This window comes from Camelus bactrianus, chromosome 34 (genome assembly GCF_048773025.1).
Source record: "Camelus bactrianus isolate YW-2024 breed Bactrian camel chromosome 34, ASM4877302v1, whole genome shotgun sequence".
Taxonomy (NCBI): Eukaryota; Metazoa; Chordata; class Mammalia; order Artiodactyla; family Camelidae; genus Camelus; species Camelus bactrianus.
Window position 1 is genome coordinate 10,032,031 of NC_133572.1, and position 14,826 is coordinate 10,046,856.

The 14,826-nt window shown below is 40.6% G+C and overlaps 1 protein-coding gene across 2 annotated transcripts in view; it reads left to right on the forward strand.

Annotated features, from left to right (window-relative positions):
* Positions 1–5,236: 5,236 nt before the first annotated feature.
* DERA (deoxyribose-phosphate aldolase) overlaps positions 5,237–14,826 on the forward strand; it is an 82,332-nt gene continuing 72,742 nt past the window's right edge. Inside the window, exon 1 of one of the 2 annotated variants that reach the window (XM_074357651.1) lies at positions 5,237–5,392. In XM_074357651.1, the coding sequence (XP_074213752.1) occupies positions 5,362–5,392 (31 nt within the window). In that variant the 5' untranslated portion in view covers positions 5,237–5,361. Of the gene's footprint in view, positions 5,393–6,635; positions 6,697–14,826 lie in introns of those variants that run through there. The other variant, XM_045510280.1, reaches the window with a different exon arrangement.

The following is a 14,826-nucleotide window of genomic DNA, read 5'->3' on the forward strand; positions in this document are numbered from 1 at the left end:
AGATTTGAGTTTTATAAATGGAAATCTCCAGGAAGTTTTTTTTCATTATAACTATATCAAAAGATAACCTGATTAGAGAATCTATAGTGAACATATTGTTTCCTAATTTTGAAATTCAGTTACTTCTGGATTTTTGAAATTTCCATGTGCTTTGCTAGAGTTGCATTTACTTTTCTTCCTCCTCGATGGATAGAAATTCTTGACTTGCCTTTTAAAAAAAACTTTAGAATAATGACTTACTTAAATGATACATGCTGGTTATAAAAAATAAATAACGCAATTCAGAATTAGCAGAAAGATAGAAAAATTACTCAAAATATACCACTGCCACCGGAAATCTGTTAAGGTTGAGTGAACAGTAATGCACATTAGTGCACCTCTATGTGTGTATATACAGATAAGATTTTTGCAATGTTTATTTTGCGTTATCCTTTAAAGTTCAGATGCTATTCAAAAAGCCTTTTGACCAAGCTTCTAATAAAATGGGTCAACTGACTTTGGACTTGTGATACATTTACTTTTTTTAATAGGGAGGGAATATTGAACTAGTAATTGGGAAATTCTCTAGACAAATGAATACATCTCTGCCACCTTGCTTTTTTTCTCATTTATCTTGTGAATGACCCTTGATGACTCTTCCTTAAAAGAAGTAGCCAACCAAAGAATAAGATAAGTTTTTGAGGGTTTTTGGTAACTGGAAGAAAGCATGGTAGGCTGTGACCACCTGAGAGGGCCGAGAGAGGTGTGTCGCTGGGAGAGCCAAGTGATGGGCCACACCCTGTCTCCTAGGAGCTCATATTATCCTGTCAACTTGCTACGTGCTTGGTCCTCTGCTTGGCAGTGGCAGTATTGTCAGTGTTCCAGAGATTGCTCAGACTCCAATCACAGTCTGACTTTTCCTAAATAAAGTTGAGGTTTGTATGTACCAGACTGGAATTTTGAAATGGCTTGGTATTTATGAAGTTTATGGCCAAAGGGAATTTCTTCTACTTAGGTTCCTTAAAGTCTGAAGACCTTGTACCGATACATGTTTACAGCAACACTGGCGGCCATACAGCTGGAAATCTGTAAAAGTTGTTTTGAATTTGTAAGTTGAAGAATTTCTGGCCATGGTGCTCTGTCAAACCATGGCTTATACTTGTGTGACTAGAATGTTCTTGTTGATCAGATATCTGGTTGACAGTGTTGTAGTAATTATTAGGTGCTTTTTGCACATTCTCTGGTTAGCCGGTTAAGTCATTCTAGGTTTTGGCTTTTGCCGGATTAGTAAGAGTTGCTTATGACTGTTGCCTGCTTCTAACAACAGAGGGCATGTTTTTAGGGATTTTACTAGGTTATCTCCTAAGGGTAACCTTGTCTGTCATGATAGTCTCATACATACTAATGTGTAGACCGCCTGGCAGGCTGTGGGAACAACCAGTGTTTGGTATCCTTGGGGATTGGTATTCTATCACTGCTGTAACAAATTACCACAAATTTGTGGCTTAAAACAACAAATTTACCTTATAGTTAAGGCGATCAGAAGATTGAAATGAGTCTGAGTTCATGTCGAGGTGTTGGCAGACGGGCGTTTCTTACGGAAACTAGGAGAGGATCTGTTTCCTTTTTCCAGCTTCCAGAGACCACTGGCATTCCTTGGCTCACGGTCTTTTCCTCCATCTTCAAAGCCGACAACATAGCATCTTCAAATCTGAGTCTTCTGCCACCTTCTTTCACTTAAAAGGACATCTCTGATTATATTGGACCCACCTGGATAATCTCTCCAGTTTTAAGATCCCTAACTTAAAAACATCTGCAAAGTCCCTTTTGCCATGTAAGGCCACATTCGCAGGTTCCAGCCATTAGGACATGGACATCTTTCAGTGGCCATTGGTCTGCTTGCAACGCTTTATAACGGTAGAATCCTATAGTAGAATTCAATTTACTTTAGCAAAAAGTTCGAGTATATGTTTACTAAAATTGCATCTGTCAAAGTTTCCAGTATACTTCTTGTTTCTAACCTAGTGGTCACTTTTCTGTCCTCATTGTAGTAAACCTTCGGCAGAATTTGTTATCTACTTCCTTGTTTTTGAAATACTTAATTTTTTTTTTCAGAACAAAATGGGAAATCGAAAATGTCAGACCAGTGGAAAATATTTCTTTAGTATGAACCCGATGTTTTACACCTGGATATTTTTAAACAAAAAAGTGATTCTATTGGTGAAAGTGATTACTACGTAAGTTACTGTACGTGTAGGTCTCACACCAGGGGGAATTCCTGAAAAAAAAAAAAAGGATTACTGGGGTGAGAACTGTCTCAAATAGGAGGCTTAGCTTTTCTTTGCTTCTAGGAATACACAGTTGCCGGTATAACATAGTACCACACAGGCCAATGTGACTTTAAAATCAATGGAGTTCTTGAAGAAACAAATGAGGCATCTACCATATTTACCTGTGTAAACAAGGCTGAAGTATGCATCTAAATGATAGCTAATGAACGGTAATAATACTTCATAGGTTGAATCACTTCATACAATTAATGAGAAAATAGAACTTGGTCAAGTGGAAAATAACTGATTAAGTCTGCAGATGAATGTGGAAATAGTATTTATTAAGTGTCTTTTTATGTTAGATTTTCTGCTTGGTTTTAAAATATTGTTACTTTTTAATCTCTCCAATAACCCAATGAGATAGGTAATATTGCCCCCCCCCCATTATATACGGATGGAAGCTTTCTGAGAGGTTAAGTGGCTTGTCCAAAGAAATAGTAGGAAGAGTAAGTATGTGGTCTGTAGGGTTATATTGCCTGGGTTTGAGCCATCCTCTAGCAATTACAGCCTGATCTCTCTGAGCCTTAGTTCCTTTATCTGTAAAAGTAGTTCTCACACACAGATTTTTGTGGGAGGGGTGGTGGGGGTTGGTGATCAATAATTGATGGAAAGGGCTTAACTCATAGGAAGCACTTAATATTAGCTAGCATTATATATTTATTCTATCAGTGATTCCTCAACTTTGGGATTTGGCAGACCAATAGATTAAAAAGGGGCAGGGGGAGGGCAAGATAGAACGGTCTACTAATCTTGCCAAGTGAGGCTATTAAAAAGGAAAGATTATCTACCACTACAATCTTCATAAAAGAAAGGGCATTTTAAAATCCAAGTTGGTAGTGAAGGACACAGTCTCAGAATAAAGGACTGTTCTTTAAATTGAATAAATTCAGCTTCATAAAAGACTCAATATAATTCTTATTTTTCTTATCTCACCATGAAGTAGGAATCAGATGTTCTATAAGTCTCTCTGCAGTTCTGAGATACTTTGATTCTGATATTCATACTCTCTGCCCTAGTCCTCCCTGCTTCTACACTTTTCCCCACTCGATTTAGAAATACTGGTTGACAGTCCATAATCTAAGTGGATTTTTACCTCAGGAACCTATAAATGACTGCCCTAAGAATCTGGCTTACAGTTGTATCTGCCTCTAAAAATAAGATACCATTTATTGTCTTTGTATCTTTCAGGAATGTCAGGGCTCTCCAGCCAAAGATCACGAGGAACCACCTGTAGCTGGATAAATCTGGGTTTACTAACACGCTGCAATGAGGGAGAACACTCAGGGGAACCGTGAGGTGTCTCAGTAAGAAAGTGTTAGAAATGACTAGGATTTGGGCTTGTGTTAGGTGATTTGAGGAAGGTTCAACGAAGTGGACCATTGCTTTGGACTGATACTAGCAGGAATTGGTGATAATTCTGACCAGGCATTTTAATTCTTACCTAAAATACAAGAATGAGGTGTGGCTAAAACAGATACGTGTAGAAGTGACAGTCACTTATATTAGCCGGGATAGGGGTGTGTTTGGTCATTTTTGTAGTTTGGGCGATGTTCATTTTGTGTATGAGTTCAGACATGATTACAAGTGGTCTTGTTTTTGATTTACCATGAGCACAATGGCCTTGGCTGATGGTGTCCTGTGAAATTGTTTTTGTTCTACTGGGGAACGGGATGGTCTAGCTGTGAATGCCAGGCCAGCTCTGGGCTTTCAGGGTTAAGATAAAAACAGGTAAAAATGCTTTTATACTATGAATAGGATCTAGACACATCCAAAATGTTCAGCAATAGCCTTGTGCTGACAAGGCTGAGAAGCAGCTCCGTGTAGGGGGATAATACTGGGGTTTCTTTTCCTGTGTAGCCTGTAATTGCTGTGTGAACCTGACAATACATAAATGGCTTCCATTTGTTGAGCACTTACTATGTGCCATGATGTATATTGTACTGTGTGCTTTACACACTTACAATGACTTTGCAGAGCAAATCTATTTTGATCATTCCCATTTTACAGGCAGTAACATCCCTAGAACCACCACCTAATCGATAAGTGGAATTGATGGTATATTAAGTGGTTGGAATCATTCCCAGTCTACTCAGTTTCCACTACACCAGGATGCCTCTGTTCATAACTTTGGTGTCTGCAGGTAGAGCAATGGAGATAAAATATGAACTTGGCAGGATTTGTTCTGAGACTGGAATGCTATCTATCTGAAAATACCTGGTACAGTAACTGGGCCATGGTAAGCAAGTCATAAGAGTTTTCCTTCTCTCAGCAGAGTGGAGCTGACTTAGTAGCCTGTGTTGAATGACTCGAGACAACTTTAACCTCCTGGTCACAGAATTCAGGCTGAAAAAAATCCTGGTACCCCAGAATCAGAGTTTCAGAGCTCCAAGAAATTGTGAAGCTGCTTTCTAACATGAGGAAAATGAGGCTTAGAAGGACAGTTGATGGCCCAGTGTCGCACTCATCAGAGAAAGGCTGAGACCCCGGGTCTTCTCACTCCCCACCCCCTGGCTTTTCAGACCACACAGCTGCTGCTCTGCACGAAGTCTAGATTAGAGTCACAGGGCTCCGGGGCCCCAGTTGCCTGCTGGCCCCCCTCACAAGGCCAGGGGATCACCGCTGGCTGCCCTTTCAGGTATAGGACCGCTCAGACATGCGCAGCCATGCAGCTCTGCACGGTCTCAGAGGACGGTAACTGGGAGGATCCGCTCCTCTCTTGTTCTGTAATCCTACGGTGAAAAGTTTTCCTTACTCAGTGCAGTCGGCAAGTTAAGTATTTGAGCGCGAGTTTTAGCAGCATGATTTGCGGGAGCTAGTGCGGGAGTTCCGCACCTCGCGGAGAGGACAGAGGAGACACGGCGGGGTTCCCACCTGGAGCTGTGCGCCAGAGATCCTGTCCGCGCGGCAGGCGGAGGCTCCCCCCGGTGGGCGGGGCTATGGGCGGGGCGGGGCGGGTCGCGCGGGCGCCGCGCGGCGGGAGGAAGGAGGAAGCTGGGAGGCTACGCGGAGGCGGGCGGGCGCCAGTAGCCGCCGGGGCTGAGGCTGCCGAGCCATGTCGGCGTACCAGCGGGGTACGGAGCTCGGTAAGGGCCCGCGGTCGCCCCCTCCCCTCTCGGTTGCCCAGGTCCCCTGCCTCCTCCCGCCTCACGGCGCCGGCGCCCTGGCCGGGGGTCCCCGGGGCGCGTGCTCGCCGGGGCGGGAGGCGGCGGCGCCGGCGCCGCGCCACCGGCGCGCGGGCCGCGCTGAGGAGACCTGACTCTTGGGCACGTGGACCAGCCACACTTGGCTCTTAATCCTTATTTTTATAAGCGGAAGGAATAGGAAAGGATTCGACTTCCAACTTCCAACTCGTTCGTTCACCTTCTGGCTCCCTGGTTGCAAAGAACAACGACAAAAACCAAACCCCAAAGACGCCCCCAGACAAACCAGACGAAAACCTCCCTTCCACGCCCCTAATAGAATACCCTGTGCGGTTTGATGCTGGCTTTCCGTGGGTAGTTGTTAACACAGCTGTCTCCACAGAGTGGTCGTGCTGTTGGGAAAGTTGTCCGGTCTCTGAGCTATATAACTTAATGTAAACTGTATGATTTTAGAGGTAGATTTTTAGAAGTGCTTAGGTTATTTCACCATTTTTTTTTAATTTCATTGGTATTAGAAAATATTTCTGGCAAGAAAACTTAGTTTTGATGTCCTAAAAATGTGCAAACACTGCTATTCAAACATAGCAAAACCACGATGGAGCTAAAGGACAAGGATCTTAGTTTAACTATTACAGCTTGCATATCTGTATCCCGGATCTTCAGTTTAGCTGTGTGACTTTGGGCAAATAACTTAATCACTCTGTGCTTAAACTTCTTAATCTGTAGAATGGTTATAATGGTAGCACTTACCTCATAAAGTGGTTTGGAGATTAAATGAGAGGATGTAAATTGTTGGTTACATTGTGAGTACCTAATAAACTATTACATACTTACTACATATATACTCACAATGTACCAAGTAAGTGTATAATAATATTATTTGGAGAGTTATGTTTTTAGGGGCCAGTTTTGAGAAAATTGGCTATAAATTGTATATAACACATAAAGGCACTTTTAGAAGATACTTTTTCTTTAAAAGTGACTGTTCTAGTTAAACGGTCTAGACTTCATGAGATGGTCCAGAACTTTGGTTGGATGGTAAAAGCTTGTCTTTGTAAAGGCAGGTGATTTCCTCACCAAATCCTTTCTCCTTTACTCACTGTCCTTTAGCAGGTTATATTTTAAACCCTAGTTCTATCTTTGGAATGTGGACTTTAGTAACGTAGGAGTTCCCTAGGTTGGAGATCCTGAAAGGTGCTGGATGGGGGGCAGGAGTGGACAGAGGGTCTTACCTTGGCGTGTTCGGGGTATGGCTCTGTGAGTTTGAACACCATTTGATGTACTATTTCCCCAAAACTTAGAAGTTTATTAATTTTCCTTTCCAGAATACAATTACACTGTTTTTACTTTCTTTTTCTTATTAACGTATGATTGACAAAACACTTTTACTTTCTTAATTTGCAAGAATTAGAATCACATCCATTCATTTGTTGAAAAGTAGCAATATAGTATAGTTGCTATGTGGAGTAAATGTGATTTTTGTGCAGCTTATTTAAATGATCATAGTTTTGTTATATTATCTTTATTTAAATTAAATCATATATATTTCATGGGTGTTTTTCCCTTCACTGATATTAATCATTAATCTAGACAGAGGTTTAGCTTAAAGTGCTAAAATGGGTTATTTGAAATATTTATGTGCTAGGAAAAAATCATTTAGTATTAATTTATGCAATATACTAGTTGGTGCCTTTTGTAGAGTTTTCTAATTAAAAGTCTTTTAAAATAAACACTGTAATTTTTTTTTTGAAGAAATGAACTTTTATTCCCTTTCTTATGAAGGAATTCATGTGTACTGTAAAAATTTTAGAAAATACAATTAGCACAAGAAAACTGTAAAATTATTACTGGTCCAATCACTTATTTATATTGTAGTGTATGTATATACTTCTGGTTAATCTTTTTTTTTTTTAAATAAATGGTTCATTTGAGACTGAATCTGACCCTTGTGCTAAAACCCTTCAAGGAAAACATTCTTTTTTGGTCAAATTTGGACATGAGAAATGTCCAAATGGAGCAGCCCTCTAATGTTCATTTTTATGTCCATGTTTAGTGCTATCTGTTTAAGATATTTTCTGCTTAATACATTCATTTCTGACTTTCTCCAACTCAAACATAAAGCTAAACACTGCTTTTTCTTCTGGCAGTGTTTGCTGTAAGTGGGTAGGTGACAGCTGTGTCCCCGTAGGGAGAAGGGTCGTCCCTGCCTTCACGGAGCTAGGTCTGGTTCCAGAGCTGGGCATCAAGCCAGTGCTACAATTAAAATAATTGCAATTGTGGTAGGCAGTCGCTTTCCATTTATTTTTTGTCTATTTAAGAAATTAGTTGTACCTAAACTGCACCTTGAATGAGTTGTGGTAGTTGGGTTCTGGCCCTCTTGCACTGTAACTTTTATTTTCTCCGTAAGAACTTAGATAAGAATCAAAATGTTGGGAGTTCATTTCTGCCACTTGTGCTGAGACATAACTTTAGTGTAGAATGCTTCTGATTTTGGTGACGGTGATTTTCCATTGCAAAGTTATCTTAAAAAATTAAAACAAAAAAAAACTTTTTGAATGGGTTTTGAAATCTTAAAGTTAGGCACTGCATGGGGTGCTTGCACAATAATTCTTTATTTAACACTTGCTATGTGCCAGACACCGTCCCTGGGTGCTGGGTAACAGAGCTGTAGCCGTGTGCCGGGCACTATGCTAAATGCTTTCTGCAGTATCTCACTTAATCTTCACAACAGCTTTGTGAAGATTTTATTATGATCCCTCTTGTACAGATGTGCAAACTGAGGTACAGAGGGTTTTAAGTAACTTGCCAAAAGCTGGTCAGGCAGAGCTAATGTGGCGGACCCAGAGTTCAAACCCAGGTGGTTTGATGCCAGCGCTGCATGGTCAGCCCCCACCACACTTTGTCTGCTGGTGCTCACTGGGGCACTCGATCTGTAATGCAGGAGGAGGCAAGTTGATAACTGGGGCGTGACTTTTAACGTGACTCTCTCAGGTTTGATTTGCCTATGTCTGTGCGAAAGGTTTTTGTTTTATTACCACAACCCACATGTTAACTGCTGCAGTTTGTTTCCAGAAAGATGAAGTTTATCCTGAGGGAGGATGGGAATATCCAGACTTCAGTGGGTGTGAGAGTAGGTTTAGATGTCATCAAATAGGAGATTTTCTGGGGTGGCTCGTTAAAGCCAGCCTTCCTCTGGGATTTCTTCATGTAGATGTGAAGATGTTACCTCAGAGCATCAAGAGGTGGGGACCTGGGAGTTATCACCAAGTGATCAGAGTCAAGGGTTTTTTTGTGTGTGTTGGTTTGTTTTCTTTTGTCTTTTCGTATTTTTGAAAACCTCAGCTCTCATACTCCATCCAGTCTTTGGGCTTGCCTTGGTTACCTGGGTTTAAAAACCAATCCTGTCTCATGATGTGATCTTAAAGTATAAAAAAAGATAGAAAGAAGAGAGGGTATATGTCAGTGGTAGAGTGTGTGCCTAGCATGCATGAGGTCCTGGGTTCAGTCCCCAATACCTCCATTAAACAAACAAATAAACCTAATTACCACTCCCCCACCAAAAATTAAAATTAAAAAAAAAATGGACGAAAGAAAAGAAAAAAGAAGAGAAAGGAAAAAAGAAATCCAGAAAATTTTTGATAATTATGCTTTGTTGATTTGAGATGGCTTTTTTGCCTTTTTTCGGTTTTGTTTGTTATTGTTGTTTGTTTTGTTTTTTGGATCTCCAAATCTGGGGCTTCTCTCTTTGTAGTTTCTTGAAAACTGGAATCTCTTTAACTGGAGTCTCTTGGAAACTGCTCAAGGCGTTTTGAGTCTATAGATTTCAGGTGAGAAATGACGTAAATCACATTTCCAGAATCCCTACTCTTGTTTTACTTTTTTGTGAGATGGAAAGGCATTGAAGTTTGTCTTTGAGTTACAAAAGTCAATGCCTGCTTTAAAAAAAAAACCATAAAGTAGCATATTCTTTACTAGGTTGCATATGGCAATTTGACTGTAGTTCAGATTAGTTAAGAATAGAACTTAAAATTTTTTAGATTTCTGTAGATTTCCCAAGTGGAGTTCACTGGAGATTTCTTTTTAACAGTAAAATTTATTTGACCCACATTTAAGTTAGTGTGGATTTTATATCTGAATCCAGTATTTTTTCTCCTTAATACTTAAATTAACATAGGCATATTTATTTAGGTTGAATGGGATATTTTTGCAAACATTGCCTCTTTTAATTCTCCCAGTAGTCCTTTGTGGTAGGTTATTATCCTCACTTCATGGGTGAGAAGACTAGGCTTTGAGAGCATAAGTAACCTGTGTATTATCTTCTAATTAGTAAGCGTTGGGGTCATGATTTAAATCCAGAATATTTGAGTACAAGTTCTTTATTCTTTGCTTTCCACCAGAGCTGCCTGTGTGTACGTAATGCTCTAGGTACTAGGGAAGAAAGATGGTATGAAAGTAATTATTTTTATGTCATTCTGATCTTAGTAGTGATGTCTTGATTATCTTGCCCGCTGAGTACAGGTATCCCCCTGTACTCTGTACTCAGTTACCTTCACCACTTCACTTTTATGAGAGACTTACATTAGTACCTGTTTTGGCTAACTGAAAGAAGTCCGAGAAGATCTTCACTTTTATGATAAAAAGGCTGTTACCCATGCTAATGTAGGTCTTTTGTAAAAGGTAAAGGACATAATAAGGACTTTTGAAAAAAAGAGTAATGCTCTTTGCTTTGTGCTAGTTCAGCTGACAAAAGATTTCTTAGAAGGAACACTCTACTTTCGGATAGTGGGAGAAACCTGTATTGATTATAAACGAGAATAACAAAAAATTTTTTTTGCTATAATTTTTTTTCCCCCAAACTTTAAAACAATCTCAAACTTTTAGGAAAGCTGTAAATGCAGTAGAACTTTTTTCCTTTGATCCATTTGAAGGAAACGGGTGACTGACGTGACGCATCACCACCCCCTGGATACTTGAATATTTCCTACCCACAAGGACCTTGTCCTCAAAGGTTTCAACAACACTGCAGTCCTCAAAATGAGAACTTTACTGTGGTTACATTCTTATTGTCTAATCCACAAGCTTCATTCAGGTTTAGCCATTGTCCAAATAACATTTTTTTTTTTAGTTCAAAGAGATCCATTTCAGAATCACATGTTAATCTTTATATGTCTTTTAGTCATCTTCATTCTACAAGGATTGCTCAGTGTTTCATTCACTTTTTGCAGGATATGGGCCAGTTATTTTTATAGAATTTTTATAGAATGTTCCTCCATTTGTGTTTGCAGTGTTTTTTTGTTTGTTTGTTTGTTTTTGTTTTTGTTTTTTTGTGGTTAGGTTTAGGTTATGCATCTTTGGCAGGAAATTCACAGAAATGATTCTGTGTTCTTCTCACTGCATCCTGTTAGGTAGCACGTGACATTGATTTGTTTCATTGATGTTCATTTTGGTCACTCAATTCAGTGGTGTCTTCTAGGCTTCCCCACTGTAAAGTTGCTTTGTAACTTTTGTAGTTCATGTGTATTTTGTGGGATGGTGCTTTGATGCTAAGTATCCTGTCCCTCTGCAAACTTTCAATTTATTTTTGTTTGTTTGTATTAGTATCTATTTGAGTTTTCCTATTTTTTTCCCAATGGGTTATAATTGTTACTATTATTATATAATATTTAGGCTGTTTCAGATTTTGCTAAGGGGAGCCCCCTCAGCCTGGCTTCTCTCTTTTTTACATGCCCCATGATTTTTGAAGTACTTCTTTCTTGTTTGGTTTAACAGGATGTTCCAGGTTTATCTTATGCTTTCCCTGCCCCAGCACTGAAATCAGCTCTTTCTCTGAGGAATGTTTTCTTTGAGCGGATAATGGTGTATAGAAGCCACGATTTGAGCTGTAGAAACAGTAGACTGGAGTGTCTCTGTTCCTAAGACCCTTACTTGGCAGAGCTGGAGAATGCATACACTGTGTACACACACACACACCTGCACACACATCTACTTCTGTATCTGGCTACTTATCATCTGTCTATATCTCTATATGGTGAAAACGATGTATTCACACTACTAGCTCTGATTCCAGTCCAACACCATGGATTTATTCTGTTTTTTCCCCTTTGCATATTTGAAACCCTCCATGTGCCAGGCTGTACATACCCCACCCCCAGTAGACATTCTTCTTGACTTTCTCAGGTTCTGACACCCTGAGCTGAGCACCTTCATCCTGCCTGGGCTGTGACTGCCTGCACCAGGCTACTGCCCACACTGATGCCCCTAGCAAGTCTGTGGCACTGTGGGCCAGGCTGCCCCTCCATGTGGATAGCCTCTATATCCTGCTTGTCTTTTGGGGGGGTTAATTAGGTTTATTTATTTTAAGGGTGGATTGAACCCAGGACCTCGTGCATGCTAAGCACATGCTCTACCAGCTATGCCCTCCCTACTATCCTGCTTGTCTTGACTCCCATGTCTGGCAGCCCCTTTGTGCAGGCACTCTCTGTGTTGTGATTGGACTCTGGCCTTCCTCTGGGCATGAGGCCCCCCTTGCTTGTTGGGCTCCTGCACCCCACTTTGGACCACAGTGGCTCCCCCTCCCCACCCGGCTCAAATGACTTCCTTGCTCACCTACCCCCCATCCCCCTCGGGGTAGGGAATTGGGACAGTTGTTCAGGAAGGGAAGGGGGTTCAGAATTTATTTTTAAAATTTGTTTTTATATATTATAAATTTATACACATAAAAAAAAAAGACAAAGTAGAGTGCTGTTCCTTGTTGGCCATGGTGATGGCTGGGATTGACAGGGAGCTCTGCCTGGTCTCCATGCCCTTGGAGCATCACAGTACGACACAAGTGACCTCACAGAAGTAGTCGGGTTAGAAAGTTACTGGGGAATTTACAAATAGGCCAGGGGAGGTTTTTTGGAAAGGATATTTTTGACAGTAGTTTCTGCAAAGGAACTGACTCAAAACAGCCTGGCATGTTTCATGAGCTATTTTCCAAACCCAGTTTTGAGATTTCTAGTCTAATTAATCTTCTCTTTCTGTAATGGCTAAGAGTAATAGTTCAGTGAAGAAAGAAGAAAAAAAACTTTCATGTTTTATGTGTGAAGTTCACACACACAGTCAATAACGATTATGTACGCTTTTAGATTTTAAATTGGGTGTCCTTTTCTGAACATGAACTTTGATTTTACCTGAGAAGTCTTTTACTGTTTGCTTATGAGCATGAGTGATGAGGCTGTGTTTTATTTTTCTCATACTCTTTTGATGAGTGGAAAGAACTATAAAATAAGCATTTAGGTTTGCTGTATAATTAAATAATTAAAAGTCCTCCGTGATGCCTGCTAAGTTAAAACAAGAATTTTTTTTTTTCAAAGCATCTAAGCTCTGTGGCTGTTAATTGTTAGGAGGGAAGATGAACTTCAAGCGCTCATTTGAAATGGGATGTGTCTGCCTGGAAAGCAAGGCGGGTAATTGAGCTGCGGAGAGGGCCCCCAAGGATGCATCCAGACTTGTCACTAGAAATGGTTTAAGTGGAGAGCGCTGGCCCTTTTAAAACACTGCCTGTCACTTGAGGATTGGGTCACCTTGAAATGTGTTCATCTTTGAGTTAAAGTCATAAAAAGGCACTTTGAACGTGTTCGGTTAACTTTGGTGTGTGTCGTGTGCGTGTCTGCCGAGGTGTCTGTCGTCAGCCTGCCTCAGCCAGAGCAGGCAGTTCCCTGGAAACCGAAATGTTTCATCTCTGCTCTAGCAAACTATACAGATTTTTTGAATGTTGAGACTCTCCGGGCTGCAGCTTCTGACTCTCTTTGTAGAGTCAGACTTCCCGCCCCTAAAGCAAAGTCTGAGATAAGAGCAGCCTCTCGTAATTACTTCCTAAAAAGGTGCCACTTAAGCTGCGCTTTGGTTCTCCTGGAATGTGGTTAATGATGTCAAGATTGTGGTCTTTAATGTCTGATGAAAATATCAAAATTAACCGTTCTCGTAATCCAGGTTCAGGTAAGATTTTGAACTGAACGCCTAGTGGACACAAACTCCTGCCCCACGGCCACCAGGTACCAGTTTGTGTGTGTGTGTGTGTGTGAGATTACATTCAGTGTCTAACATTTGGCTTTGAACTACGTGTCTGGCATGTTAAAGGTATACAGACCTTTTATCTCTGATGTAGAGATCCTTGAATAAACATTACTTACGAATATGTCAAACACTGTTTTCTAGGAAAATAGTGTCCACATTTATAAAGCTACCTTTTTAGAAAAAAAAAAAAACATGTTACAGTTTCATAGCAGGAAGGCATCTTAGCTGTCAGTCCGACACCCTTGTGTTACAGGGGAGTGAGCAGGGACCTTGGGAGGTAAACCTGCAGTCACACAGCTGATTGGAGGTAGCACTGATGTTGAGACCAGGCTGACTCTCTCTCTTTACTGATTTATTCCAGTACATTGCATTGCCTCTCCTGCTGTTGGCTTCCTGGGAGCTTGGCTGGGCACTGGCCCTAAATCAGAATCACCTGAGATGCTTATTAAAAATGCAGATTCTTGAGCACCACACCACAGGTGCTTTAACTGTCCCACTTAGAGAATAAACCCAGGAGTCTGCGTTTTCACAAGCTTCCCAGGTGGTTGGTTCTTAACCCTGCAGATCCAGATGCCTGCAGTAAGCCGTATAGGGACCCAGATTAATTAGAGATTCAGAGAATCTTCAGTTCCTGTATACAGTTGGTCCTCTGTATCTGCAGGTTCTGCGTCCGCGGAGGGTGGACTGTACTATGCCATTTTTCTGTAAGATATTTGAGCATCTGCAGATTTTGGCGTCCTCGAGGCTCCTGGGACCAACCTTGTGGATACTGAGGGACAGCTATATTATTTTTTTTTGACAAATCCTTTCTCTGTCACTTTTACCTTTATTTTATATCTTTATATGTTATGTTTTTATATGTCATATTTTTAAATATTTGGTTTGCAAAGGTTCTGTAGGCAGAGTTGGGGAGAATTCAGCCTATTATTTATTGGTTGAAATACGTGAAGAAACGTGTTGAAGCATGTTGCAGAGGCATACTGGAGAAATCAGGAGTGTAAGGCAGCTGAGTAGGCACATATATCTGAAAAGTGCATTGTATCTGAAATGGAGCACGTTTTAGTCAAATAATGCCAATGGCTAATGGAAAAATATAGTCAAACTGTGCTGTACATGATGGTTTTGGAAACTGACATGGGAGTAACTTCTCCATGGTTTCAGAGACCGGAGGGGACAGACCCTAAGGAGTTCCCAGGACCTGAAGTTTCAGTATTGTCTACCAGAAAGAGTAATTCAGTTGATTTTCTGGTGGAAAAAAAAGAACTTATTTGTATTTCCTTGAAGATTTGATTTTATATTGTGGACTCAGGGAGGAAGGG